This window comes from Lampetra planeri, chromosome 28 (assembly GCF_965212315.1).
Source record: "Lampetra planeri chromosome 28, kcLamPlan1.2.h2, whole genome shotgun sequence".
Classification (NCBI taxonomy): domain Eukaryota; kingdom Metazoa; phylum Chordata; class Hyperoartia; order Petromyzontiformes; family Petromyzontidae; genus Lampetra; species Lampetra planeri.
This window is the reverse complement of record NC_136134.1, coordinates 504,629-529,150: the sequence shown is the minus strand read 5'-3', so window position 1 is coordinate 529,150 and position 24,522 is coordinate 504,629. Positions and strand designations below refer to the sequence as shown.

At 53.2% G+C, this 24,522-nt stretch overlaps 2 protein-coding genes across 5 annotated transcripts in view; one reads left to right on the top strand and one right to left on the bottom strand.

Moving 5' to 3' along the window:
* AXDND1 (axonemal dynein light chain domain containing 1) overlaps window positions 1-10,148 on the bottom strand; it is a 43,508-nt gene extending 33,360 nt beyond the window's left edge. Inside the window, exons 1-6 of one of the 4 annotated variants that reach the window (XM_078607611.1) lie at window positions 9,990-10,148; window positions 8,196-8,294; window positions 7,410-7,519; window positions 6,643-6,700; window positions 4,975-5,072; window positions 4,736-4,792 (exon numbers count right to left, since the gene is read on the bottom strand). In XM_078607611.1, the coding sequence (XP_078463737.1) occupies window positions 4,736-4,792; window positions 4,975-5,072; window positions 6,643-6,700; window positions 7,410-7,519; window positions 8,196-8,258 (386 nt within the window). In that variant the 5' untranslated portion in view covers window positions 8,259-8,294; window positions 9,990-10,148. Of the gene's footprint in view, window positions 1-4,735; window positions 4,793-4,974; window positions 5,073-6,642; window positions 6,701-7,409; window positions 8,118-8,195 lie in introns of those variants that run through there. The other 3 variants (XM_078607613.1, XM_078607610.1, XM_078607609.1) reach the window with 3 other exon arrangements.
* Window positions 10,149-11,747: 1,599 nt separating this feature from the next.
* LOC144728295 (EF-hand domain-containing protein D2-like) overlaps window positions 11,748-24,522 on the top strand; it is an 86,848-nt gene continuing 74,073 nt past the window's right edge. Inside the window, exon 1 of the mRNA XM_078607614.1 lies at window positions 11,748-12,421. Coding sequence (XP_078463740.1) covers window positions 11,970-12,421 — 452 coding nt within the window. The 5' untranslated portion in view covers window positions 11,748-11,969. The remainder of the gene's footprint in view (window positions 12,422-24,522) is intronic.

Genomic DNA, 24,522 nt, shown 5'->3' with positions numbered 1-24,522 from the left:
CTTGTATCGACTGCACTGGGGGAACATACGGTTGCTTAGGCGGCTTCCGCCGGGCATAGTCGGAGCACACCCGAATATGCCCGACGACATCAGTCGTCATGCCGTGCCAAAAATAATCCCACTGTAACGTCAACAAGGTTTTCTGCACCCCGAGATGTAACAACTTCTCAGCGTGCAGAATCCGAATCAACTCATATCGCAACGACGACGGCACAACAAGACGCCAGCGATCGTGCAAGCCTTCCCTCCACATCAACAAGCCGTCACGGAGAGCCGCTACCGGCGTCCCATCGGACGACGGATATCCCCTCTCCTTTGCAGCCCGACTCCGTAAGGCCCCCAGCGAATCATCGAGCAATTGCTCTCGAATCCACACGGAACGCGGCAAATTCAAAACCCCGTCGTCCAGTTCCGGACACGTGGAAGCCCCGGGCATCTCCACAGCGGACACGAGAGGATGCGGGGGCTGTGGAACCCGCGTGCACCTATTCGTGCAAGAGGCACAGGCGCAGGGGGATCCCTGTGGCAATCGGGAGAGCGCGTCCGCGTTTGCGTGACGCGACCCCTTACGATATTGAATCTCAAACGAAAATTCCTGCAAAGTTTCCAACCATCGCGCCAATTGGCCGGTAGCGGGTCTCCGCCGGAGATAAAACTATGCTCCCGTAAGCCACCACGCGCTCGACGCCACCATTAAACTGCGATAGGACGGCCCCAATCCCCGTGTCACTAGCGTCGGTATCCAGAATAAAAGGCAGAGTGAAATCATGGTAGTCCAGCGTCGGCGCTGACGCCAAGCGATCGCGTAGGCCATGAAACGCCGCCTCCTCAGCCGGCCCCCAGCTGAACCTCCGGTCCTTTGCCGTAAGGAGGTGCAACGGCCTAGCGATCGTGGCAAAATTTGGAACGAACCTGCGATAATAGGAAGCGAACCCGACAAAACGACGCACATCACCCACCGTGGCCAGAATCGGCCAGTCCCGGACGCACGCCGTTTTCTCCGGGTCCGTGGCCACACCGTCAGAGCTGACTATGTGGCCCAAATAGCGCACGGATCGTTGCAAAAGGTGACACTTCTTGGGCTTAAATTTCAAATTGGCGGAACGCACCCTAGCAAAAACAGCATCCAATCTCTGAAGATACTCCTCAAACGTACGGCTAAACACAATAACATCATCCAAATATATCAAGCACGTGTCCCACTGCAGACCGGTCAACACGAGTTCCATCAACCTCTGGAACGTAGCAGGGGCGGCGTTCAACCCCATGGGAAGACAATTAAACTGAAACAGGCCCTGCGGCATATGGAAAGCCGTCTTTTCCCTCGAGGACTCATCCAGGGGGAGCTGCTAGAACCCCGAAGAGAGGTTAAGAGTGGAAAAAATTTCGCCCCAGACAAGGCATCGAGGGAATCATCCATACGCGGCAGGGGGTAAGCGTCCGCAACCGACACTTGTTTAACCTCTGAAAATCGACACAAAACCGTAAATTACCATTCTTTTTTTTTACCAGGACCACCGGAGCGCCCCACGGGCTGTTGGACGGAAAGATAATGTCAGCGGCTAGCATATCATCCACCGCGCCGCGTACATGATCCCTCTCCGCCAGGCTCAACCGATGTGGATTCATCCGAATGGGAGCAGCATCCCCGGTATTAATATGGTGGGAGAGCAACGAGGTGCGTCCCAGATCGAAATCGTCTTTACTAAAGACATCAGAATATTTCTCCAACAGCGCGTGAAGCGCGGACCGCTGGTCCGTAGTCAAGGACGCATTTTCTTGGCACAACCCGGCGATCCATCGATCGTCCTGCGCCGTCGAGGCCGAAACCCCCCCTACGAGGCCCCGGTGGGCAGGATCGTCATGGGCCGTGAAGGCGGTCGTAGCATGTACCAAAACCGTTCCGGCCGGCACGACGACAATGTACGCGCCTCCATTCAACACTTGCAAAAACGGAGGCTGACCCGGCCAAACAATTGTCCGTGCCCCGACCAGCGCCAGGCCATCCGTAACCGCGTTGGACGGCAACAACAACACCCCCGCCGCCCCCTCGACCCCAGGCACGGGCTTCCGATAACGCAGTGGGATAAGCATCTGCGAGCCAGGTGGAATGTCGACCGAAACATCGGATAGCGCCTGCACCTGGCGGTCCGGAGCGGACTGGCCCCACGGCGACGGCAAAAAGAAAATCTTCTGGCCCGCCGGTAACTCAATACAATTCTGATCAACCCTTATCTGAATGGGCATCTTTGCCAGGAAATCGGTCCCCAATAAACACGGCACAGAGAGGGACCTGGAGATTAACACCGTCCCCGAAGCCGACACACCCCCAACCAAAATACGCGCCTCCACCTGACCAACGATGCCCATACTCCCTCCGTTCACCGCAACACATGAATCGTAAACAGGTCGTTACCCGCGACGACGGAATGGGCAGGAGATGGAATATCACGTCCGAGATGATAGTTGCGGACGCGCCCGAATCTACCAAAATCCGCACGTCGACCCCCTGTATCGAACCCGGCACGGTCGACGACCCAGTCGCGGCTGCGACCACCCTCCATGCAAATTTCCGCCACTGTGTCAGCGAGCGACGCGGATCCCTTAGAGTCCCCCCGTTAGAACAGGCCCCTGGAATGCATACCCTCGGTGATGCATGAGATGACAGGCCTTGCCGGGTGTCTGATGCGTACCGACTTGCCTGACACGGTTGACTCTCCAGCGTTGACGTCGCGTCCCTGGCCGGGGACTCCGGCTGAAGAGGCGGGTGAGGGAGACTCCGACAGTCCCGCGCGAAGTGTCCAAGACGCCCGCAGCGGTAACACGACGAGTCGGCCCGCCGCCTGGCTCCCCCCCCCCCCCCCCCCCCCCCCCATCTCGACGATCCCTCAGCTGAGATCGCCAGGCCCCCTCTCGTCCGGCACGAAGACGGCCTTTGACGGAGTCCACGGTCGGGCTCCCCGTCCAGGCGGTCACCTATGCCCAATGGCGCAAGTTCAACTGCGCGTCGAGGCACTTGGCTGCTATCCGGGAGGTCAGCTGCTAATGGCCGCACACCGGCATCGGAATGCCCAATTCCTTGGACAGCTCCAACATCTTACCCAGTATCAAGGGCTCCAACAAGTCGGGCTCTGTCTCTGGATACGCGGCCATGGCCAGCTCAAGCACAGCGCCCCGGAAAGCCACAGGCGATTCCTCCGGTGCCCGTTGCCTCTGGACGAATCTGCGGTGTGCGTCGTCCCGAGGCTCGTACGCTTCCGCCATTTCGTCGAACGCCCCTTTCAGCGTTGCCTTCTTCGCGGCCTTGATGGAGCGGAAGAATTTCAAAGACTTGTCGTCCAGGAGCGTCGGCAGAACTTCCAAGGCCTCCGCATCTGTCCACTTGGCGGATCGGACGGCTGACTCAAAACGCCACGCAAATGCGCTCCAATCTCCTCCAAATGAGAATGCTTTAATCGTCGTCAGGCGATGGCTGCGAGTCCCCGAGCCGCTGTCTTCCAATGCAGGCGTCCCATGTGGCGGCGACAAGATGGCGTCTTCCCGCCGTGGCAGCGACAAGATGGCGGCTTCCCGCCGCGGCGGCGACAAGATGGCGGCTTCCCGCCATTCGTCCGCGACCACACCCAAGATGGCGCAGTCCTGCCACGTGTCGGAGAGGGCGGGAAGCCTCGCAGAGGCCCCAATGGCGGACGGCTCGGCCCCACCCGAAGGCTCCCCGCTTGAAGGCCTGCCGCGTGGCCGATCTGGCATCGTCGCTGGCGCGACCAAGGTGACTAAATCCAGCAGAACGGCCCGCAGCGAATCAAGCTGGACTGCCACTTGTCGCCAGCCGTCCTCGGCGCCCGTCGACGCAGACGGCCCGGCCGCCCCGACGACATCTTATACTCCTGTCGTGTCGCTCGCCACCACTTCGCCCACGCCTTCCATGGTCAGGACCGCCACCGCCGGAGGAAGGTCCTCTTCGTCTTCTGAAGATGGTGCAGGTACATTCTTTTTCTTGAGATGTTTTGACATCTCGTTCCACTTCTGACACCAGTGTAATAAAAGACTCCGTCAGGCACTGCTGGTCTCCGTTTGTCTTTTATTCAGGTTCTTCTCCGCACCCCACTGGCCTCCTCCCGGACCAGTGTCGTCTCGCGCATGCCCCGCGCACGCTCCGCGCACGCTCCCTCTCGCGTGCCACGCACACTCCCTCTCGCGTGCTACGCACACTCCCTCTCTCTCTCTCGCCACGCACGCTCCTCCGTTAGCTCCTCTATTCCCGCACTCCGCACACCGCTGGCCGACGGCGTGCTGAGGTCCTTCGGCCACGTGGCCGATGGCGCGGATCTTTTCCTCACCACCCAACGTGGCTCAGCCTCTTAACTTCCCCGACTGCCCCGATCTCTTCCGGGCTCCCCCCTTATATCCATTCACCCCCACGTGACCCTGACTCCCACCTCCCGGATCGTCAGATCTGGCCTTCCCATACAACCCCGCTGGCTCCGCCCCCATTCACCTCGCCTCCCATTGGAGCCGAGGTGAACGGTGTCCCCTCCCACACGCCCCGCAGACCAGGCTCCGCCCCCCAATGCCCCGGGCCGCGTGATTGGACCAGAGGCCAGCAACAACCCCATTTACGCTCGCATTACACAGGTGTGGGAGCAAGAAGTGGAGCAGGATTATTTGTATGGGCTGAAGTGTGATGCCTGTGAATGTGAACATCTCATGGATGGAGGCAGGCGCTGTAGCTCACATCGATGGAAAAGTTCGCATATTTTTCTCATCGTCTTCTAGATATGTGGTGTATTTCCTGCGAAAACACCCCCACAAAATCCACTGTTAACCATCCTCAACTTCAAAGGCAATACGTACATAAGCCACATGAACACTGACACAATACAATGTGCGCAGATCGCGAAACTATCCAGGCAATATTCCCGATACAATTTTACCGTCACACATCTTACGGTACACACGCATGCGCAAACTCACGAGTCTTTAAGCTGCAGGCCCACAACGCCATGGTTCTGAATGATGTGGAACTCCTCGGGGATGAAGGTTTCTGAAAGCATTTCCTTTGGCTGGGCCACCTAAACATCACCAGCGCCATCACCAGTGTAAATATTATTAACATCCATACAATCGGTACGGCGATCAAGAAGATCATCATCAATTTTATCAACATTTCCGGCAGAATCATTCCCACTCACAATTTTTAAATCAACAGAAAACTATTCTTAATATCTGAGAATCATATTATCTGTGGAGGCAAGCCTACTCGCAACCATTAACATTTGTATGCATCCAAGAGATCTGTAAATAAAATGTATGATGAATGAAGGAAAAATCCAATCACAATTTGCAACGACGATTAAACTACTGCATCTGCAAACTTTCCTCCCTGATTCGTGTAGTAGGGGTGCAGGGATCCTTGAAAGAGCAGACCTGGCCAGGGACCCAAAAGCCAGAGTAATCTCAGCATTAAAGAGCAAAGTGGGGAACCGAATCTGATTTTAGTTGCGACAAAAAAGGATCGCTGATTTCTCCACTTTACTGCAGTAAAATTTGCCACGGTCCTTCGTGTGTTTAGTTTACACGGCCACTTGTAAGATTGAAAGCTACCCACATTCCTTCATGGAGCTGAGATCTGAAACCAATTCAAAGACATGGTTAGGTGCACTGGAAGCAGATGACAATGTTGTATAACAATATTAACCAGTGTCATGTCTCTCCTGGTGAAAAACATGTCAGTATTTGCATATGAAAGAAAACTGGATTTTTTTTTTCTGCTTAACATTAAACAGGGAAACGAACATGACTCTTTTTTAAATTTGGATCAAATTATTTAGTCTGGGAAATCTGCAAAGCCAAACACCAGGAACGACAGCCACTAGCAGTGCAAGAATAAATGTGCTAGACATGCATCTGATGAATGGCTAAGTGGAACTATCTTCTTGGTTCTTTCAGTAAAGTCACATAGAAGGGAAGTAATAAAATAATAAAAATAAAACATAATAAAATAATTCTCACGACGTTTCGGCCACAACGCAAGCAGCCGTCCTCTTCACCTGAGGACGGCTGCTTGCGTTGTGGCCGAAACGTCGTGAGAATTATTTTATTATGTTTTATTTTTATTATTTTATTACTTCTCTTCTACGTGACTTTACCGAAAGAACCAAGAAGATGAATCCCTGCAGTCACGAAAATCGAAATTTAAGTGGAACTAGTGGAATACAGCCATGATACTGACATGACTTCACTGTCAGGCACAACTAATCTTGTTTCACATCCAATCAGGTTGATCGATGATCCAACACTCAATGATTCACTCCAGTCACTTGCTCGCAGGTGGTCAGTGAACCCACTTGTCACTCTTCTATCGTTGCTTCCTCTACCCATGTTGAGCACTCAGTCTGCCAGACTGTTTCGTCTCATCCACAGTGTTCACCCGCCACTCCGCCGATCACAACACTTCACGGTGCTTGACATTAAAAAATCTCTCCCATAATTTATTTTCCCAAGCCCTTATAACATTGCTCAATTCAAGACATTCTCTTATATTAAAACCCTTGATAGTGCTGTTTGTTGTTGGCCACTTGGCGTTTTAGGCCATTGGACGTGTGATCAGCAATTGTGTTCAAAGAAAAAAAAAACACCAACCTCTCCCTCCACTTTGCGGACGCAAGCGTCTCCCACATCTTCAAGGAACGCCAAATCTCTGCACCCAGCCGAAACAAATCACGCCTGTTGTATGCTATCACGCACAATTGCAAGCACAATTGCACGCATTTATGCGCACGCGCAAACGCAGGGCACAATTCCAATCTCCGAGCCGACATTCAGTCAAAAATTACATGTAAAGGCCACGTTCACTGTTGCTGCACAAAACCAACGTCACGCCTGTAAAGTGCGTTAACTTGTAACACTCAGCGTGCTCACGCTGAACACATGCGGGAAGATCTTGCATGAGCACCGGCAAACGATGTCCAGTCCACTCCTGCATGTGATCGGTTTCCCCAGCAGAGTCTGAGTCCTGCTCACAGAGATATCTGATTTTGCACCAAATCTGACCTGCACTGACTGGCGTGAAGTGTGGTCACATAACCTCCACGACTCACACGGCATGGGGAGGTCCTCATCCAGCAGTGGATTGTACACCTGAATCCATCTACACTACACCCCTTCCTACTGGAAATTATGTTTAACATATAGGGAGCTATGGATCGTAATCATTTAATTATCTACGATTAATGTTATGGATATGAGAAGTTATTTTCATGGATAATTAGATGACAACCCTTCTCATTCACGATTTTGCTCATACACTTTCAGCAGCCCCTACCTCAACATGGACAAAAGGTTTTTATCCAAACAGTTTTAGTGAGTAGTGCAATCCTGCCCGTGCATGTGTCCACGTGCTGCCATACCTCCCTGCTCCCGTCAGACACACAGGTTGATCTGTGAGATGTGTAAACTTGCTCCGTTGCTGCGGATAATGCCATACGTTGTCGGAGGCACGTGATGTATGTGAACGCGTCTGCGTACACACACATAAGCATTCATTTCCAGACATGTTCATATAGACATATATATCTGCTCCACAGGGTGCAGATTTGGTATATGCATAGACTTCCATACACATGCATACTATATATGTGTTGAACTTCTTTGCACCGTACATAGCCAACCGCACTAATCGGAGATACAGGGGAAGGACAATAAACTAAACACACATATAATCTGTAGTCAAGCACACTAAATATTTTAAACATCAAGGTTAGATTAAAAAGGATAAAATAGATGCATTCGTCTCCATTGATACGAAATGGTAGATTACCTAATCAACCAGAATGTAACCCATTTTGTCAGATCTCCAAAGTTAAGCAGGCCGCAGCCTGACTAGTGCTTGGATAGATGCCTGCCAGGCTTGACCAGAGGCTGCTCCGTAGTGGGTAGCAGAGGACATTGCAGCAGAAGCCATTGTTGTCCTATAATTCTACACTCCCATGTCATTACTATTCCCTCACTGACCAGACGGTCAAATCACACCCACAGTCTGCACAGTGTGTACAGAGACCCTTCTCCAAGTATGGATTAACAAAAGGGCTGTACACGATGTTAAAATACGTATGAAGACTTGCTGCAAACTAATGTACTGCGCATGAACGCCGTGTTGAGAGTGATAAAACAAAGCATGGTCGCTGTGTCACCACCATCTTTGCCCGGACCGGGGTGAGAGAAGAGAGCAGGTCCAGCGGGATGTGGTCTGCACACATTTTTGTCTTGCGACCTTGGCCAAACTTTTTCACCACCTGTGTGAAATTCCCAAGGTCAGTTTCTCTATGCACAGCAAAATCCCCTCACTTTAACTTATACGGCACTGGATGGCGTAATTTAACGTCTCCAAGTACCGAACATTAAAGGTTGGCGGTAATTGATATTAACATGCAGACACAAACGCGTAAATAATTATGGCTGTCGCCTGATGAGGCTGGTTATAATTACCGGCGAAACGTAGTACTTAATTGAAAATATTGTGGGTTTACTCTTCAACACACCGGTGTGCTGAACTCGTAACTAATTGCCATGTTATGTTTAAGTGACAAACCTTACTAATTGGCTGTGTCAGATGGTGGCGGGTTTAACGACACCGTTTATTTACGCGATTTAACAACAACAACAAAACCTCTATTTTGCATATTGGTCAGGAAAGCCGACGTGTTAAAATGAACACAAGTTTAGTGATGAATCGTGACATGTGGCCACATCTCTCGTGCTTTACCAACAGAGGGCCAAGCACAAGAAGGTCTGAAGACAGGGGGATTTTCTTACAATTTATTTTTTCAAAGGGGAGGGGTGGATTTCCAACGTACGATGTCTTTAAATAATACATTACCACCTTCACTCATGTGGCTCCCATTTCAAAGTGTGACAAGTTCGACTTTCACGTTTATGGTGTTCCACCAGGTGAGAACTTAGGCGACAAGGATAGTCTCACGTGACATGGAAAAAGAAAATTACTAAAGCAATAATATAAAAGTACAATGGATTAAATATAAATCTTGAGCGCAAACAGCTGCGTTACAGAAGAAATGGATAATAGTACACAAACATAATCCGTATGAAATATAATTAATATCCAACACAAGAGTTGACCAAGACGAGTTGGCTCGGTCAAATTCAGAGTGAAACAGAGTTAACAGAAACATCAACAGAGATCGAGGGTGATTATTGCACGAGCGTGGCACCAGAATCATAATCATTTTATTTCGACTGCAAGAACCCGATGATCTACAAAGCTCTTTTTCGCCAGATGTACAGACCAGGCTGGGTGTGAAATCGAGGAACTTCGGCTCGACGGACTCCAGCCGGGGACGAGATCGACCCCCGTGGTGGCGCAGCGGTGAGCGCCACTGCGCTACGGACCCGGCCACTTCGGTTCGATTCGCGGCCACGGCCACCAACAGCGGCGAGCGACACCTCAATCACCCCAACAGGGCTCCATACTCACGACACCAGCATCAGAATATTCATACCGGAGGAATCCGATGAGCTATAAAGCTCTTTGGCACAGATGCCCAGTGGGGGCGAGGTCAGAACGTGACAAGAAACAATCCAGAAACACGATAGGAATGCAAAGTATAGGCAAGGTAAACACATCACTAAAACACACACAAATACAATTAAACTACTTTTTTACCTTACCACCTAATAAAGCCCACTGAGGTAGTAACTTGTTTCTTTAGAAGCGACCTGGCCACAAACGACAAAAGCTCAACAAAGCGGCTTATCGTCGTGTGGAAATGTATCGCAGCAAAACCAACCCGCAAGGGCCTAGTCCAGCAGTAGATGTAGCTTTGTACGTTAACAGCAGAGAATGTTGTTGTTGTTATTGTGAATGTGTGATGCTGCTGCTGCTGCTGTTGTTGTGAATGTTTGATGCTGTTGCTGTTGTTGTTATTGTGAATGTTTGATGCTGCTGCTGCTGTTGTTAGAGAGAAACTCACCGGGTCTGGGCCGCGAGTTTCCCTGAGCGACGATGGGACGCGAGTGCTTGACAACCGTCACGTGACGGCCCCTGCACCACGCCGCGTCACGTGACGCCCCCAGCACCACGCCGCGTCACGTGACGGCTCCAGCACCACGCCGCGTCACGTGACCGGCCAGCCGTGAGTGACCGCGTGCGCACGGGGAGCCACGTGTGAGTGAGTGAACGTGTGGACACGGGGAGCCCACGTGTGAGTGTAATCATCACGGCTGGCTGTATTTGCGGCTTGGGAGGGTTGTGTGGCCATACTTCACCACGTTGGTCAGCAGTTTGTAAAGGCGTGAACCATATGCGTGCGGTAAAACAGATTTTTTTTTGCACTGCCCTCAATGCAGCCTCCGCAGCTCATGTGACCCTTTCGAGATAACGGTCGCCCATCCATGCACTCACGATCCAGGCTTAAACTGTTTAGCTTCCAATATGTGGCGCATTTCGCGTGTTTGGCAAATCACGCAAGCTCTCGTTGTGCGGCGGGGGTGCCGCGCCCTTCCGGAATGGCGAGTCACTCACTGTGTCACTCACTGTATCACTCGCTTTGTCACTCACTGTATCACTCACTATGTCACTCACTTTGTCACTCGCTTTGTCAATCACTGTGTCACTCGCTGTGTCAATCACTGTCACTCGCTGTATCACTCGCTTTGTCACTATGTCACTCACTGTGTCACTCGCTTTGTCACTCACTGTGTCACTCGCTGTGTCAATCACTGTGTCACTCGCTGTATCACTCGCTTTGTCACTCACTGTATCACTCACTGTGTCACTCACTGTGTCACTCGCTTTGTCAATCACTGTGTCACTCAGTGTCACTCGCTGTGTCACTCACTGTGTCACTCGCTGTGTCACTCGCTGTGTCACTCACTGTGTCACTCACTGTATCACTCGCTTTGTCACTCACTGTGTCACTCGCTTTGTCAATCGCTGTGTCACTCACTGTGCCACTCACTGAATCACTCACCGTGTCACTCACCGTGTCACTCGCTGTATCACTATGTCACTCACTGTGTCACTGTGTCATTCACTGTATCACTCACTGTCACCACTGTGTCACTCGCTTTGTCAATCACTGTCACTCACTGTATCACTCGCTTTGTCAATCACTGTGTCACTCGCTTTGTCACTCGCTGTGTCACTCGCTATGTCACTCGCTGTGTCACTCACTGTGTCACTCACTGTTTCACTCGCTTTGTCAATCACTGTGTCACTCACTGTATCACTCACTGTCACTCGCTGTCACTCACTGTGTCACTCGCTTTGTCAATCACTGTGTCACTCACTGTGTCACTCGCTGTGTCACTCACTGTGTCACTCGCTGTATCACTCGCTTTGTCAATCACTGTGTCACTCACTGTGTCACTCCCTGTGTCACTCCCTGTGTCACTCCCTGTGTCACTCGCTGTATCACTGGCTGTATCACTCGCTTTGTCAATCACTGTGTCACTCACTGTGTCACTCGCTGTATCACTCGCTGTCAATCACTGTGTCACTCACTGTATCACTCGCTGTGTCACTCACTGTATGTTGTCACTGTGTCACTGATTTCACCCTCCACCTCCCACCAACGTGCTCTCTTCCCACGTGCTCAGTGCCCTTTCCAGCACATCTGATTAGCTCGGTTGGCTACGTACGGTGCAAAAGAAGTTCAACATACCACCCTGGTCCAGCCTGCAACTCCACACAACTCCACTCAACTCCGCACTACCCCACACAACTCCACTCAACTCCGCACTACCCCACACAACTCCACGCAACAACTCCACGCTATCCACGTGAAGCTCCACCTCAGCCCACTCCATGCTACCCCGCGGCACCGCGCAGCCCCCCGCCCCCCGCGTGCCGCCACGGGTAAATTTAGCGCGGTGCGCGGACCCGCGGGTCAGAGCTGCGGGAGACGAGGAGGAGGAGGACGCGGATTAGGAGGACGAGCTCGGGAGAGGCCATGGCGAGTGACGAGCTCGCTCGGAAGCTGCAGCGGCGCCTCACCATCGGCGCTGCGGAGGAGGAGGCGGCTGAGACGCGCGCCGCCGTCGGGGTCACAGCGGGGACCGAGGGGCCCCCCTCTCAGGGCCCCCCTTCTCTACCCTCCCCCTCTCAGGGCCCCCCCTCTCTACCCTCCCCCTCTCAGGGCCCCCCCTCCCAGCGGCTCCGCCGCGCCTCGGCTCCGGCCGGAGCGGCACTCCAAGGGTCGTGGCGACCCCGAGCCAAAGGGACCGAGGGGACGGGAGGGATTCTCGGGGGGAGCAGCCACGGGAACCGGGATTTGGGGGAGCGAGTGGAGCTGCCTCCCGCGGAAAGGGGCCCCCGGATCATCGCGGGGGAGAGGGGGGGGACCCAGGTCCCCGAGCTGCTCTCCCGAGCGCAGAGACGCGAGGTGGAGCGCGTCTTCCGACTGTGAGTCACTGCGGCGGCGACGGCCACTAGAGGCGCCAGCACCATCATCATCATGGCTCAAAATCATCATCATTCTGTGTCGTGACTCAAAATCATAATCTTCATCATTCATACTACATCATCACTCCACATCATCATTATCTTCATCAGTCCAAATCATCATCACTTAAAATCATCATCTTCATCATTCAACATGATCACTGCAAATCATCATCTTCATTCTATATCATTACTCCAAATCATCATCATGATCATAATTCTACACCATAACTCCAAATCTTCATCATCATCATCAATCCCCATTATCCACACCGTCACTACTCTCCGTGCTCGCGCCCCACGTGTTGTACCTCTACAGCCACTCGGGGTGCTACCAGAGCCAGACGTGACAGCTCTTCCCTCGCCACGGATGCCACATTGCACATACAGTGTATGCTGTCTCCTTGTGCACATGTCCATTGTACACATACGTGTATGCCCGATCCATGTATCATGTGCATGTGTATTACACACGCATCACTGTGTTCATGTACGTTGTCACACCAGATCTATGCTGCATATAAAACCCAACCCCTGTGTGTTGGTTTGTCTGTACGAACTTTTACAAACTTTATACAAATCAATTTTTTTTGACAAAGATAAACTAACTCATCTTTTAATTTTACCAGGTCAGGCCCACTGAGCTATATAGCTATTTTTCAGAAACGACCTGGCCACAAATGATAGCTCAACGAAGTGGCTTATCATGTGGACATTTATAGCAGCCACGTACTCTTAATGCGCGATGTTGATTATGAATATGGAGGGGAAAGCCACGCGATCGCGGGGAGAGAGAGAAAACGCGCAAACTCCAAATACACAAGCAGGGTCGGGATCAATCCCACGACCTCCTGTACACCAGGCGAGGTAGTTAACATCTCGCCACTGCGGCACGGTATCTAAGGGCACACATTTGGTATCGTTGGAAAGCGCCGTCATCTGAGGGTGTGCAAGCAAGGTATTCTACGACCTTGCGGTACCGAGTTATGAGCGAAAAACAAAACAATCCCACTCGGTGGACTACGAAACAAAATGTTTATCTGCTGGCCGTGAAGGCCAGCTGTTAGCCTAGCAACAGGTGTCCTTAGCAACGGTATCCTTAGCAACGGTGTCCCTAGCAACGGTGTCCCTAGCATCGGTGTCTTTAGCAACGGTGTCCCTCGCAACGGCAGGGCCAGGAAGTCATAGGAGAGGACCAGGGAGCCTGGTGGGTGTGATACTGGAGGGAATGATTGATTTAATTATATGAGAATGAATGAAAGGATTTAGTCATTGAATAAGGTAAGACTGATAATTAATGCGTGATTGAGGTAAGACAAAATTAATGAGGATTCAGTGATTGAAGGAGGGAAGAATGAAAGAGAAATGTACTTCAACAACTTTTTTTTTTATCTCAGAATTGTCCTGAAGTGTGTTGTTGAATTCAACAACTGGGTCTTAAATCTTTAATGGAAATTGGAAAATAGGATGTTTTGCTGCTCGCTAGAACGAAACATGTGTACATGAGACAATGAGTGCGTTTGTGAGGGATAAGTGAATTGAAGGAACTGGAGGAAATGAGAGAATGGGTGAGAATTAATGATTGAGAGGCACGATTGAGTGAACGGACGGGTGGAGTGAGTGACCCAAGGAGAGCCACTTGAGTGAATGAGGAATGAATGAGTGAATGAAGGAGAAATAAGTGAGCAAGTGACAGTGAAGTTTAGTGGCGTGGTGGGGTTGTGGTTTCGTGTTAACCGGTTTAGTGAAATGGTGCGGTAGTGTACACGAGTGGTGTAGGGGTAGCGGTGTGGTGTAGTCGTGCAGTCCGTTGATACAATGCATTCATCTAGAATGGGTGTGCGTGTGGCGTAGTGAAACTGCATCGGACAGTTTCAGGAGCTTAGTTATGTCTGGTGAGTGTCTGTACCGAGTGGTGAGGTGTCAGGTGTGTCTGGTGAGGTTCAGGAGGGTGAGTGGTTTATGAGGTGAGTGGTGAGTTCTCTGGTCACAGTGTTGAGGTGTGTGGTGGTGAGGGTTTGAGAGCCGTTAACAGAGGCGGGGTGGAGCCGATGATGGAGAAGCCAGGACGGGGATAACAGTTGCGAGAAGGCGGCTGACCGGTGAACGCCTGAACAGACGGCGCACAAGGGGGTGGGAGGCCAGGACCACGTCCGGCCGTCTTTGTCTCCCTCGTGGCGTTGTTTACACACCGCACCAGGTAGTGATTTGAGGCTGAGTCGATCTAGGGGAGGCCCAGGACCGGTCCAGATAATCGTCACCGGTGTTTCTCGTGAGTGGGAACTCGCTTCGCCAGGTTTTAGCGCGGCGCTGCTAACCGCTCCACCACCGCTCCCCTGCACATGGCGCGTGTGTAGAGGTGGTACGCGCTGGCGGGGAGGATCGTGAGACAGCGCGTAGTGGGTGGCTACATCACGGTCCGCAGGCAGATGTCCACATCGCGGTCCGCATAGGCCCCGCCCCCTGGCGCGGAGGGCTATGTAAGGCGATGCGCAGCAGCGCTCGAGGAGAAGTCAACCAGTGAAGACAGAAGACGGAGGAAGAGATAGGGCCCTGAGACCCCTAGCCCCGCTGCCCTTGTAAGGGCCGGGACTCTGTGCGGCTCAGAGGCGAGACCTTGGGATTCACGGCCCGACGTCCTTGTAAGGGCCGGGCTGTGTAACCCAGAGGTCGAGACCCGTGCCTGGCAAGGCGGGTCCGATAGCTCCCCGTGGGGAGAGCGTAGCCGGAGGGCCTGAGAGCGTGGCCGAGTTAGGCACGCGTAGCGTAGGCTGTATCTCGGCTGTACCTGTTACTGTGGTCCGATAGCTCCCTGTAGGGAGAGCGTAGCCGGAGGACCTGAGAGCGTGGCCGAGTTAGGCACGCGTAGCATAGGCTGTATCTCGGCTGTACCTGTTACTATTGCATCAGTGTTAATAAATAAGTGCTGCCCCGTCAACTCGTCTCCCGCCGTAATTGAGATATTACACGTGCATGCAACATTCCTTGCTGTCACGCCGCTAGTGGCTGCAGGGCTACAACATTGTGGCGTCAGCGTGGAGGTAGGGTGCTCATGGTGTGGATGAGATGTTGCGGAACGACGATTGATCGATGTGCTGTGAAGAAGGGCCGTTACCTGAAACGTCGCCCATTACGTGTTTCCTATGAAAGCGGTGTTACTGATGAATGTGCAGATGAGGGACGCTTATTAGGGCAGCTGTAGCGTTGTGTTGTTTACACAACACACGACTCGTACACAACACACGACTCGTACACAACAACTTGTACACAACAACTTGTACACAGTACTCAACTCGTACACAACTTGTACACAGCACGACTGGTACATAACAACTCGTACACAACATGCGACTCACATCCAGGCCACGAAACAGAATGGGTATCTTCAACACGTGGCATCCACCACCACAATGGGCCAGGTTAGTGTCAATGGCTACGCTCTACAGAGAGATTGCGCCGTGCCGTGAGAGTGGCTGCGGGTGACCTTGGCTCGCTGCCGCCACTGGCGTTGCTGCTGGAGCCTGTGGCGATTAAACAGCGCGGTTGGGTGAGCGGTGCGTGGCTTCACGTGTCTGGTTTCACTCACCCACCGTGGCACATTGCATCGCGACAGAGCTGCGGTTTGATGCAGCTTGGCTCCCGTTGTAAGGCATCGCATCCTATAGACTGGCTGAGTACTCTTCTAACCTGGCTGCTTGTGTGCGTTTATTAACAGAGGTCAGTAACCTGCGGCTCCGGAGCCGCGTGTGGCTCTTTAAGGACCAGCGTCTCGTATTCATCACGTTGCAATATTGAGGCTTTTTTTGTTTGTTACCTAATTCGAACATAAATGTCACTTCCTGTTATTTTTGGTTGCTGACCCCTGGTTTCTATACAACGTGGCGTGCGGTCCTCTTGGATTAAGCAGCGAGGCTCTCGATAACTCCACTTTGCATGTCGCAAGACGTTCAGAGCGATCACGCACTTCAACTCTCGCTCAGAGTCGTCTAGGCTGCTGCTCTTCGTGTCCAGCTAGCCCGTGGTTCATTCAGCGCGTGCATAATCGCTGAGCCATGATGCGGTAGCGTTCTCCGTCGCCACGTGTAGATCTCGTGGCCCTCCGATGAACTTAAGTCACTGAAGAGTCACCAACAAATACATACACAGCGGCCGTCTGGAATGCTCTTCCTTGCGATATTAAGAAGCCACTGGGAGCTATGCACTTTCAAATCCAGATTGAAAACTAATTAATTTAAAACTTACTTTTTGTGTTTAGTTTGTTGTCCTTCCCCCGCACCTCCGATTAGCAATGGTGGGCTATGTATGGTGCGAAAGAAGTTCAACATACATACATATGCACGTGAAATCTTTGTAAGGTGCCACAGCTGCAGTGTGGGTTGTCACGAACACCCCAGATAACTCACCCTGTGTCCGGCACCTGTCCAGCATGATGCACTGACGGCGTGGCAGAGTGAAGCCAGGTGGACAGACTGACTGATTGTAGAATTGCGCGATAAGGAACTGGTGTGGTATTGGTCCGAGCACTGCGCCTGTGCGCATCGCTGAGCTGCTGTGGAGGCAACGTGAACCGGGCGAGCGCTGCCAGTCCCCCGTGTGTATGTGTAATGACAGTGACATCTACTGGTTGGAAAAGGGAAGCACGGGTACAGGCACCACTATAAACATCATCCAATCCCAAAGGGAGAGGTATCTGGGCCAAAGGTAAAGGGCGGGGCTGGCCGAGAAACTCCGGGAACCAGCTAGAAGGTTCCAGGAGAGGGCGTGGCTGCAGGCGGAGCCTAGCCGCGCCTGCGGAAATAGCGGAGGTGGAGGAGGACTCGGGGTCGGTGTGTGGAGTCCTGGGTTCGGACTGCGTTGCTGCTCGCCGTCATCTCTCTCCGTCGTTCGGCCACGTGGCGGATCTGCGGAGATCCACCGCCCTTACCGGCACGCCGTCAGCCAGCGGCGAGGCCGGGCGTGGACGGGCGGAACCCGCCGTGTGATCAACCATGTGTGTAGTCAGTAAGAACGTTAATATCTAAAGTGTGTCCTCGGAAGATGAAGGAGATAATGCTGGCCTGTGCTGTGCCCGTATGTGTAATAAAGAAGAGTACCCCCTACACGATGTGTCGCGAAAGTTGCTCATTACATACGTACCGTATGTTGAACTTCTTTTGCACCATACATAGCCAACCATACTAATCGGAGGTGACGGGGGGGGATAACAAAGTAAACACAAGAAGCAGTTCATGGAGAGTGAGGGACACTTTGCTCCACTCTGGTGACGGAGTGCCTCATCACCGCCACTCGCATCGTCACGCTGACCCTTTTGTTTCTCAAAAAAATGTCGTGAATAGGGCCGCTGCCATGTGGCACAGTGGCTTATGCGCTGCGGCCTCCACCCCGGCCACTTGAGTTCAATTTCCGGCCCACCTCCCTTTCATGGTCCCGCACTGACCAGCGTGATGTATAGGCCTCGGCAAGGTAAGGTAAAAGGTAAAAAGCAACGAACCTACCTTTACCCTGCCTTTTACCTTTACCCCATACAAATTACCCGATTACAGGGTAATTACTGGGGTACTACACATGAAAAAGGTTTATAACGGTAAATTCTAGGTAGAGCGCTTTACTCATATAGAATACTCTCTACGATTCCAATTTTACACGCTTGTTGGTGTTGTTGTCATTGTATCCTCAAATCTTGTAACTCAATTTTAACCCACTTCCCAATGTGGTATCGACTGAAAACTTGGTATACTTATGTCATACTGATGACAATACTATATTCTAACATAGAAAATATATATTTTGAAACATTATTTTGTATATGTTATGTGTCGGCTTGGGTCTAATTGTCCACTGTCAACTGACGTTGGCTGTAATTGGCCACGGTCCCTTACGTTATGGCAAGTGGGCCCACTTCCTGGAGTCGTGGAGTTCTGCCATTACTAGTACATTTCATAAAAGCCTGTTTACGAATAAAAGCCACGGAGGTTGTATTAGTAAACAAGCTACCGTATTTACCGGGTAATACTTCGCGCTACCTTTACCCTACCGGGTAATTCTTCTGAGCTACCTTTACCCTACCCTTTACCTTACCCCTTGGCATGTCGACACCTTTACCTTTACCCTTCTACCCGGTAAAAATGGTAAATTACCTTACCTTGCCAAGGCCTAGTGGTGTAGTATGGTCAAACGGCCCCTGTGATTGACGCGGCATTGGGAGGCCTTCATCCAGCAGTGGATAGATGGTGGTGGTTGGAGATTTGGGGAGGCCTTCACACTGAGCAAAATCTGGTCCTCCTTGAATCGGATCCGGACACTCCATGGAAGATGTGGACACTTTCTCCTAAATTGGAAAATGTACGAGTCCAGTCTGTGACTGTGGGGTGCGACATCTCAGACCGTGCAACACATCGTGAACGGTTGCCCAATCAGATCACTCAACGGCGATCTGAAACAAATCCACGCGGCTACTCCTGTAGCAGTCGAATAGAAATCAAACCTCGACGTAAATTTGTAATCTGTTGCAATCCCCGAAAATGCCATATGGAAGAAGAAGGAGACTGTGATGGCTACTGATGGGCATGCAACTCGACTGCGCGTGTGCTGCATTGCTCCCCGAGGTCGTGACCATCAGGAAACTCGTAAATCTCCGATGCAACTCCTCCATCATTGCCTTCAGCTGCCCCCCTCCTCCACCTCTCCTCTCATGATGTATCGGTGCCCGAAGAGAAACGTCCGCGTTCTGTGTTGAGCGTTCAACGCAAGGGTCCTAGTCGCTTCCGTTCCACTGCTGGCGTCTTTTCATGTAACGTCGGAATGTGTGCGGTCACCAGCTGTGAGCGGTGCAGGACCGCCTGCCTCCGAGCTCCGAAGCAACCCCACCGAGGCCCCGCCACGAACCGACTACGGCTCAGCGTAGACGGGCGTAGTGGCGGAGCACCCGGAACCCGGCCAGCCTGAGTTCAACTCCTAGCCACGACTCGGGAGGACGAATGGTCTAGCTCATTCAACGATCGTGTTCACCCTCATCCACTATAACTTTGACGGTGCTATTTGTTGTTGGCCGCTTAACGGTTTTGGCCTTTGGGCTTGCTGTGCTATACACACACGTTAGGCACGTGGGTCGCTGTGTGTTTGGGCTCACTTGGGCAGACAACACGTGCGTTGGCTTGGCCAGTTAGTTTCCCGTAGTTTACATTTTGCAATAGCAGAGGCAGCAGTAGCAGCTGCTGTTTGTGCGGCTATAACGGACGTAGATCGCGTGAATGTAGAGACTCCCGGTCCACAATACCGCGAGCAGCAGCTGACAGCCTTTTCCCCAACGCAACAGCGCGAGGTGGGAGAGTGGGAGCAACACAGAGCCCCGGGGGGGAGTGGCATAGGGCCCCGGGGAGAGCAACACAGAGCGAGCGTGAGAGCGACCAGGCGTTACACTGACAACTGGGCAGCAGGCATTGCGTGAATGCGAGCCGTGCGTCCCATCAGCAGCTCCGAGTGCGCGCTCACGTCGTGACTCGGGCAGCAGCTGCCGCGGGACCATCGCCCACACCGCGCCAAGTGGCCGGTGGCATCGGTTGCGTGCATTCATCACGCGGGTCAGCGGATGACTCACGCACTCGCGCGGTCCTTGTGCCAATCCACTGCTGGACGACGGCCACCCCCATGGCGTGCGGTGCCGTGTGGGTGATTTCAAGCATACTTCACCGCGCCGGTCAGTGCGAGTTGATGAAGGCAGGGAGGGAGGGTAGACGCGCATTCCGGGGCATTTGGTCACATGCGTTCGGTCGGCCGTGAATGGGCACAAAGTAAAGAGGGCCGCGTGAGTCGCAGCGCATAGGCCACTGGAATTGTAGCCTTTGGCAGAGGTGACCCACTGGATTGAGGTCGGGGCGCCACGGTGGCGAGATGTTAACTACCTCGCCTGATATACAGGAGGACGTGGGTTCGATACCGATCCTGACGCCTGCTGTATATTTGGAGTTTGCGTCTCTCTCCCGTAGATTTTTCTTCGGGTTCTCCGTTTTTTTCCCTTCACGTTTAGAATCAACATCACGCATTTAGAGTATTTGGCTGCTATGCATTTCCACATGATAAGCTACTTCATTGAGCTATCATTTGTGGCCAGGTCACTTCTGAAAAGGAGCTATAAAGATCAGTATGGCTTGCCTGGTAACATAGAAATACAAAGTTTCATAATTTCACTGCAAATGATGTGGAAATCCGACCACAGGACTGAGGGTCACCTGTGTGGGTGACGCTGCTCGTGGCTTGTGTACGTCTCTCTGTTCAATGCCCGGTGCTCTACGAGTCGGTGGTTCCGCGTGACCAGCTGAGAACTCGAGAGGCCACGGTAAGAGCCTAACCTGAGTCACCACGATGACAAAAGCGATAACGTAGCAACTTCAGTACGACAGTGAAGCAAACGTAATCGGAGCAGAAGCAATCGCATTGCAAAATTATATCAAAAAAATTGTCCACAGACAAAAATACATTGTAAATTAAATACACTGTCCGTTTGCCAAAGTTGGCTCGGATAAGTTAACTTTTTAAAACACATTTATTGTAAAGATAAGTGACAGAAACAACATGGATTGCAGGTGATTTGTGTTATTGCGTTCGTGTCAACAGACCCAGTAATGACGGATGAGAGCACGGAGGCAGCGGGACCTGAATCTTCATTTTGGTGGGAGTTTTTTTTATCTTCCCCCACAAGTAAAAAAAAAATTCTCAAGTACATCGACGATGGCAGCTCTGGGAGATGTTATTTTTATGAAGATGTGTGTCCAGGCGTCCCGTGGAGAGGCGTGTGTGACCATGGTTACGCATTGGTGGACACGCTGGTGGACACACGCTGGTGGACACACGCTGGTGGACGCACGCTGGTGGACGCACGCTGGTGGACGCACGCTGGTGGACACGCTAGTGGACACACGCTGGTGGGCACACGCTGGTGGACACGCGCTCGTGGACAAGCGCTAGTGGACACGCTGGTGGACACGCGCTGGTGGACGCGCTAGTGGACATACGCTGGTGGACACGCGCTGGTGGACACGAGTCCGTGAGGTGGCGATGTCATTCCCACGCCGTCCACCCACTCCGAGCCACGGTTGTGGTGGCGGCGGGGTGGTGGAGGTGGTGGTGGCGGCAGGGTGGTGGAGGTTGTGGAGGTGGCCGCGGCGGGGTGGTGGAGGTGGTGGTGGTGGCAGGGTGGTGGAGGTGGTGGCGCAGTGGTGACACTAGCGCGTCATCGTAGCAAATTCCTGCGTTCGATTTCTGACCCGGGCACCTTTCTGCGTGGAGTTTGTTCTCCCCCTGTTGTGTGAAAAGTTGCTGTCTTAAAACAAAGACAAAGATCTCCCATATAGCCTCAACAGACTTTTTGGGCAAGTGCTGTTAGAGAGTAGCACTTATGAAGGCCGGAACGGTACACGAGTGGGTGGGTGGCCAGCATCACGCCCGATCGCCTTTGTCTCCCAAGTGGCGATGCTTACACATCGCACCATGTACTCATTTGAGACTGAGTCGACTTAAAGGAGGCTCAGGACCGGTTCAAATAATCGTCACTGGTGTTAGTCGTGAGCGGGACTCGTGTCGCCGGGTTCGTAGTGCACAGCGAGCTGGTGACAGGGAGCTGGCGGTACAGTGTGGTGACTCACCCACCCACCCGCTCATCCACTTACCCAACGTCAAATGCATTTTGGGAGCAGTGCGGAGTTAATGCATCAAGTGTCGACCTCACCTTCCGTAGTTTGTGCCGATCTGGTTCAGCGTTGCTCGTTATTTCTGGTCAAGTTGAAAGCCTGGCAATGTGGTGGTGGGCTCGCTGATGAACTGTGTGTTGTGGAAGGTGGAAGCCGGGCAGTGTGGTGGTGGGCTCGCTGATGAGCTGTGTGTAGTGGAAGCTGGGCAGTGTGGTAGTGGTGGGCTGGCGGAGTTTGGCCGAGTTCAGCATCACGGCGGATATCCGCAAGAAGCCAACACCGTGGTGTAGATTTTATAGTTCCTTTGATGGTCCGCACCGCGTTCACTGCTCCAAGCTCCCTGCTCCACGCTCGCTGCTCCAAGCTCGCTGCTCCGCGCTCTCTGCTCCGTGCTCCCTACTCCGTAATCGACACTCCCTGTCTGTGCTCTCTGCTCCGTGCTCTGCATTCCCTGCTCCGTGCTCGTTGCTATCGCTGAGACGTCTGACGGTGGTGACGCTGAAGCCACTGCCCAGCAGTGGTGGACAACACGCATCCCGCTGCACCCTCGAGCTGTTGTCGCATCGTCGTGGTCACTGTGCCTGTGTCCGATTCGCGTGTCACAGCGGCGATATGTTCCGATTGAAAACTTTCTCCTTCACGTCCATCGCCCTGCTGCTATTTACGGTTAAAATTCAGCTTCCGAACGTTCTCCTGCTCCGGTTCTCTCTCGTGTCGTGATGCTTCATCATTTCACTCCAATCTGCCTTGCGTAGCCCCGTGTAGACCCACTCTACTCTGCTGTATACTCCAGTGGTGTCCCTCTGTAGTGGCATCGGTGGAGGCCACTGCATGAGGTATAAGCCGGCCTGTGTGAGGCACGATGCGCGCCGCTCACACCAGCCACATGCAGTGCCAGCCTCTGGCGGTTAGGGGGCGAGAGTGCCAGGGACGGCGCAGGGGTTCACCGGGGGCCATGGCACTCCAGGTGAACTCGGAGGCCTGGTGACTGGAGGTACCGGCCAAGGGACCCCAAGGAGGGGGCTGGGGGGACCACGGGACCAGGACCAGGTCCCTCTCGAAGGCTCGAGAAGGGAGACGTGGCTAGGAGCGGAGGAAGCCCCGGGACTGGCAATATAAGCCAGACCCCTGAACGGGTCGGGGGGCTATTGCTGCAAGACTGAAGACAGAAGCCGTCACCTGGAGAAGACCTGGCCGACTAGAGGACCCAGACCCAAGCCAGGGTCCGATCCGGGATAGCCACCCTGTGTGAGCTAGGGTTAGCTTGCCCGGAGGAGATATCTCCCTAGGGTAGCTGGTGAAGGGGCAGTTATACCCCTTCGTGTTTTAAGGCTTATTGTGAAATAAACGTGTTGCCTCCAAATAAATCTCTGCCTCCATCGTGTGAACCACTACAACTGGTGTTAGAAGTGGCCACACAGTTATTAATTAACTGGCTGAATGGAGACGAGGAGCAGGGCACGTACCTGGTCTCCGGAGGAAGAGGATGACGAAGCAACAGCCCCGGGGTTGGCGGTGAAGAAGCACCACCGGGCGAGCAACACACCGGCCGGCCGCTCTGCGGCTCGCCGCCGTGGGGGAGGGCGCTCGAGGTGGCTCACTCCTGCCTCACCGAACTAATCCACACAGCGGCGTCAATTTTGGACGAAATTCATCGCGGGGGGCCGGTGGCGGACGAGGGGGGAGTGGAGCCGCGCGGGCCTACGGCTCCCGCCGCTACTTCCAAAGTTCCCACTGAATATGTGGAAGTTCCCGCCGAAACTCTTCGCCAACCGGAGGTCTTCGCAGATCCCACCCAATTTTCCCGCCAACCGGGGACCGCCGCGTCACGCTTGGCGCGACCGGTGCAGGGGGCCGCCATCTTGACGACGGAGAGCGGCGGAGTTCCCGCCAAAAGTGACGGGGAACAGCTGTTGGCGGCACGCGTCCCATCTCTCCAGCAGCGCCTGCCCGTTCTGAGGGAGTTCTCGGCTGCTGGGGGCGACTGGGCTGCCTTCCAGCGGCGCTTTCCTCATGAACTGCGAGATGGTGGGGTGGATGAAGGCTGAGGTGCTAAAGGCGCTTCCCGCTGCCCTCGACGACGACGCCTTGGCAGCCCTGGTCACCATCCCGCCAGCTGATTGCGCCACATTGCACCAGGCGATGCAACAGATGGCGGCGATCTACGGGCCGCCGTCCAACACTCATCACCGCTTCGCGCGCACGGAGGCGCGGGGACACTGAAATGCTTCTCGCCTTCTGCAGTGCGCTGCTGGCGTTGGTAAAGGCCGCCTACCCCCGGATGGACGAGGAGGGCATCGACGCCCTGGTGATGGAAAAGCTCCTGTCATTAGCGCGGGAGCTGCAGGTGATCGTCCACGCCATCGACGACACCGA